General features: G+C 32.6%; 1 protein-coding gene across 1 annotated transcript; it reads left to right on the top strand.

The window, feature by feature from the left end:
- Positions 1-2,189: 2,189 nt before the first annotated feature.
- LOC109015210 (protein BASIC PENTACYSTEINE2-like) lies at positions 2,190-4,151 on the top strand. The gene is made up of 2 exons (XM_018997691.2): positions 2,190-2,379; positions 3,011-4,151. The coding sequence occupies exon 2, from the start codon at positions 3,016-3,018 to the stop codon at positions 3,856-3,858; it is 843 nt and encodes a 280-aa protein (XP_018853236.1). The 5' UTR covers positions 2,190-2,379; positions 3,011-3,015; the 3' UTR covers positions 3,859-4,151.
- The last annotated feature ends 517 nt before the right edge of the window (positions 4,152-4,668 follow it).

Here is a 4,668-nt window from a genome sequence, read left to right as displayed (position 1 = left end):
AGCAAGGTTCATTACATCATTTCACTATCATTCACAAACCATTTTACTATAACTTATAACATTTTCATCTCATCTTATTCTCTAAACATCCCTTAGAGACCAAACCAAAATTTTTGCAAGCATATGGACCATTTTTTAAGGAACTCTAAAATCTCGTTTGGAAACACAAACCCTCTTATCTCATCTCAAGATTTCATTCCCAAACATTCTTAAATAAAAACATTTTTTCAATTTCAATTTTTAAATTTTTCATCTAATTATTATATAATCATTATAACTTTCTTAAACTTTCAAATAAAACATAAAAAATAATTCGACTTTTTCAAATCTCAAAATAAAAATAATATTATAATAATATTTCAAATTTATAATATTTTTATTCAATTTTTTTTTTCAAAATCTAATAAAACAGTTTAACTTAAACTATTTTACTATTATTAATAAATTTTTCATCTCATTTTATTTCCCAAATCAGACTCCGAAGCAATTCGTAGTTAGTAATTTTCTAGAAGAAATAATTATAAGAGCGAATTTTCTATTACTCAGTCTAATCTATGCAAGTGACCACAGAAAATAATTTAAAACTCCTGAGTTTATGAGTTATTTAAATTTTAAAAGAACAAGGATGGCCCAATATTTCCCTGTACCCACAACTATGCAACAGAAATGTACAATTGTAAAATGAAGAATAAAATGCTACAACAATTTACCATCTTTTAATGGTAAATTCTTTCATAATATAGGCTATATAGGCTCGCAATTTGCTCTGTGCTGGGATGAAGTCATGATTTAGATAAAATGAGATAAGATGATTTTAAATAAAAGTTAAAAATTAAATAAAATATTGTTAAAATATTAAATTTTTAATATTATTATTGTTTTAAAATTTTAAAAAAATGAATTGTTTATTATATTTTGTGTGGAAATTTAAAAAATTTATAATGATGAGATAAGATAAAACCGTTTCTGTATCCAAACGGAACCTTAACATTCAGGAGTTGAATTAAATATTTCTCGACGAGGCAATCACCTTAAAAAATAATGAAAAGCAAAAATTCAAGTCTAAAAAAATTTTAAGTATTTAAATGAAAATTATTTGCTACACATAATTCATTGTATTAACACACCACTTATAATGAAATCTATTATGATTTAAAAAGAAAATCAAAACACCAATAATTCTTTAGCATAGCTGATGTGAAAAATTTATACATCAGCGATGTATTAAGTGTGTAAAAAATAAGGCATACAAATAAATTTTCTCAAATAAAAAATTGTCATCTACATCGCTTGCAAATAGAAATATTTAAATAGAAATTGTTTATGTCTATAATAGGCTTGAAAAATGAGTGGACAATATTAGAAAATTGATGGAAAAACCAACTTATTTTTCACTTAAAGTAATCTTATTATTCATTTTCCAAATAAGATGTAGCCAGTAATTTTTAACATGATGAAAGCCAAACCGAACGTAGTGTGCTGGAGAGCTATTAACGTTTGTATTTAATTTTTTTTAAGTCATATTTATGTCATTTTTTATTAATGATATGTGATCTTTTTATATAAAAAAAATATATATTGATTGATATACCATATTTTAAAAGGTTTTTAAATTAATCACTTTAATAAAAGTTGCTAAAATATGATAAATTAACTAATGGCAGGTTTGGGGGTGGGATGAGATACAAAATTCTCATTTCATCTCATCTCATTATTACACTTTTTTCAAATCTCCATATAAAATATAATAAGTAATTTAATTTTTTCAAATTCTAATTTAATTTTTTTAAATCTCAATACAATAATAATACTAAACATAATATTTTAAATATTAAAATAAAATATAAAATTATTATGTCATCCTCTAAATCTGTTCTAAGGTGACTGGATGTATGAATATAACGTTTTTTTTTTACAAAATTAATGAACTTTACAAAGGAAGGAATAATGAGAGGGGGGAAGTGGAGCCTCCAAAGTGAACAAAAAGAAGATAAGAATATATAGGAGGCGGCATTTGTTGTGTGACATGGCGTACGCCCAGCTCACCACGCACTCAACTTTAACCCTTCCGCATTGTCTGTGTGTGTGAGAGACTGAGACATGGCCCGGCCCCTTGGGACTCATTTTTCCTTTTATTTTTTTAGTTACATTAATAATAATAATAATATATGCACAAAGATGGATACATATTTTTTGATCTCGCTCTCTCTCTCTCTCTCTCTCTCTCTCACGCACACACATTTCCAGGGCATTCTCTCTCCTTCCTTCTATCTCTATCTCTATCTCTATCTCTATCTCTTTCCCTTTCTCTCTCCTCTCTCCTCTCTCCTCTCTCTCCAGAAGGGGCAAAACCCTAAAGAGCCGTTTATACCAACCCAAGTAAGTTTTCTCTCTCCTCTCTCCTCTCTCTCTCTCTCTGTCTCTCTCCGAGTTTTGAATATATGGGTCCTTGTACTATTAAAACTGTCATTTGCAATCCTTATTTCTTTTCTTTTATATGTGCCTGAAGCCTAAATTGTAACTATGAATATACGATGCTCCTTATTGCGCAGATCTAGACATTTTCACTCTCAGATTTGATTTTCCATATTTTTTAGAATTTCCATAAACGGAAATTAGAGATATACTTTATGTATCTCTTGATGGGCCACGTTTGGATGCTGAGAAAATGTTAGAAATAGAGAGAATTTAAACGGTGAAGCACATGCCCCCCTGAGTCGGATCTTAGGATTTGTCTTGGTGGATTTGAGATCTTCATTTCTTAGGAATATGAACAAAGCATAATCAAAAGATGCTAACATTTTTTCCGCAATATTATCTTTCATCTTCTCAGCTGCCAAACAAGGGTCGATCTTCCTAATAAGGGGGGAATATACATTTGATGTTTCCAAATTGTTTTCGTAACGGTGTTTTCGATGACCCCTGTAATCTTTGTTCAAATGTTTCTAATGTGTGAAGTGGAAACGTATCATGGTTTGAATCTTCATTGATGTTTTTGCTTCTTATATAGTTGTCATGGATGATGACGCATTGAACATGCGCAATTGGGGTTACTATGAGCCATCCTTCAAAGGGCATCTTGGTCTGCAGCTCATGTCAAGCATGGCAGACCGTGACACAAAGCATTTTCTTCCCGGTCGTGACCCCAATAGCATTATGGTCAACCCAGTAAATGGAACCTTTCATCCGCGGGATTGTGTTGTTTCAGAAGCACCTGTTCCTCTGAATTATGTGAGGGACAGTTGGGCAAACCAAAGGGATAAGTTTCTCAATATGTTGCCCGCTAATCCTAATTATGCCGTTCTCCCAGAAACTTCTGGAGCTCACTCCTTACAGATTTTACAACCACCTGCTCTGCCAAGGGATGAAAGAGTCAGTAAAATTGAAGAGCCTCCTGTTAAAAATGAGCGTGGCCAAATGAAGAAAAGGCAGAGTGGGGATGCCCCAAAAACACCAAAAGCAAAAAAGCCTAGGAAGCCAAGGGATAATAATAATTCTTCAGTTCAGCGTGTGAAGCCAGCAAAAAAGAATATCGATGTTGTCATAAATGGGATTGATATGGACATCTCTGGTATTCCTATTCCTGTTTGCTCATGTACTGGAACTCCTCAGCAATGTTATCGTTGGGGCTGTGGTGGTTGGCAGTCGGCTTGTTGTACCACAAACGTGTCTATGTATCCTTTGCCAATGAGTACGAAAAGGCGTGGTGCAAGGATAGCTGGACGGAAAATGAGCCAGGGTGCATTTAAGAAGGTATTGGAAAAGCTTGCAGCTGAAGGATATAATTTTGCTAACCCAATTGATCTGAGGACTCACTGGGCTAGACATGGTACTAACAAGTTCGTCACTATCAGGTAGAGTCACATGGACGGTACCATTTGTGTGATTCACATTGCATTTGGTCGGTTTTCATCTGTATATTATATGTGGCCTTTTGCAGAGATCTTCCTGTTACTTTGTAGTCCATGAGTTTTCACTGTCATGACATTATTCTCAAAATTCGAACATCTAGGTTCCATTTCTTTACTTGTTTTGTTTCGGCTTATGTGATAAAGACAACCAGTAACTTCTGGCCACCAGGATTTATGTCAAGAGTTGTCATGTGTTGGACACTTATTTTAATATACTATCCTTTGAGCTTTCAATTTATTTAATATCCTTTCCGCTTTCAATTAATTTTTGTCAATGATTAGCAATTAAATTCTTTTTTACTCATTTTTCTCAATAATGTCACCCTATGGTACTTGCTTCCTCACTTTTTTAATGCATATGATATGGCTACTATTGCTGTTAACGGACTTTGTGATTGTGTTTTAACTATTGCATCTCACTGATTGTTGGGATTAGAACAATTAAATTGTATATTCCGTTACCTTGCTTTATACTAGAAGAATAGGGAATTATGATGCATCTCACTGGTCGTTGAGAATTCATGCGTTTGCACCCCTAAATCATAATGCTGTTCATGTCTGTGTGGACTGATTCCTGTGGAGTTGTCTGTTTACTTTGCTTTACACTTTGATGCTCCTGGTATGTGTCTATTATGTGTATATTCCATTACCTTGTTTTATACTAGAAGAATAGGAAATTATGTTCCAGACTATTGAATTCATGCTTTTGCACCCCTAAATCATAATACTGATCATGTCTGTCTGTGTGGACTGATTC

This window comes from Juglans regia, chromosome 13, assembly GCF_001411555.2.
Source record: "Juglans regia cultivar Chandler chromosome 13, Walnut 2.0, whole genome shotgun sequence".
In the NCBI taxonomy this organism is placed as follows: domain Eukaryota; kingdom Viridiplantae; phylum Streptophyta; class Magnoliopsida; order Fagales; family Juglandaceae; genus Juglans; species Juglans regia.
Note: the sequence above shows the minus strand (reverse complement) of the source record. Positions and strands in the feature narration are given on the sequence as shown.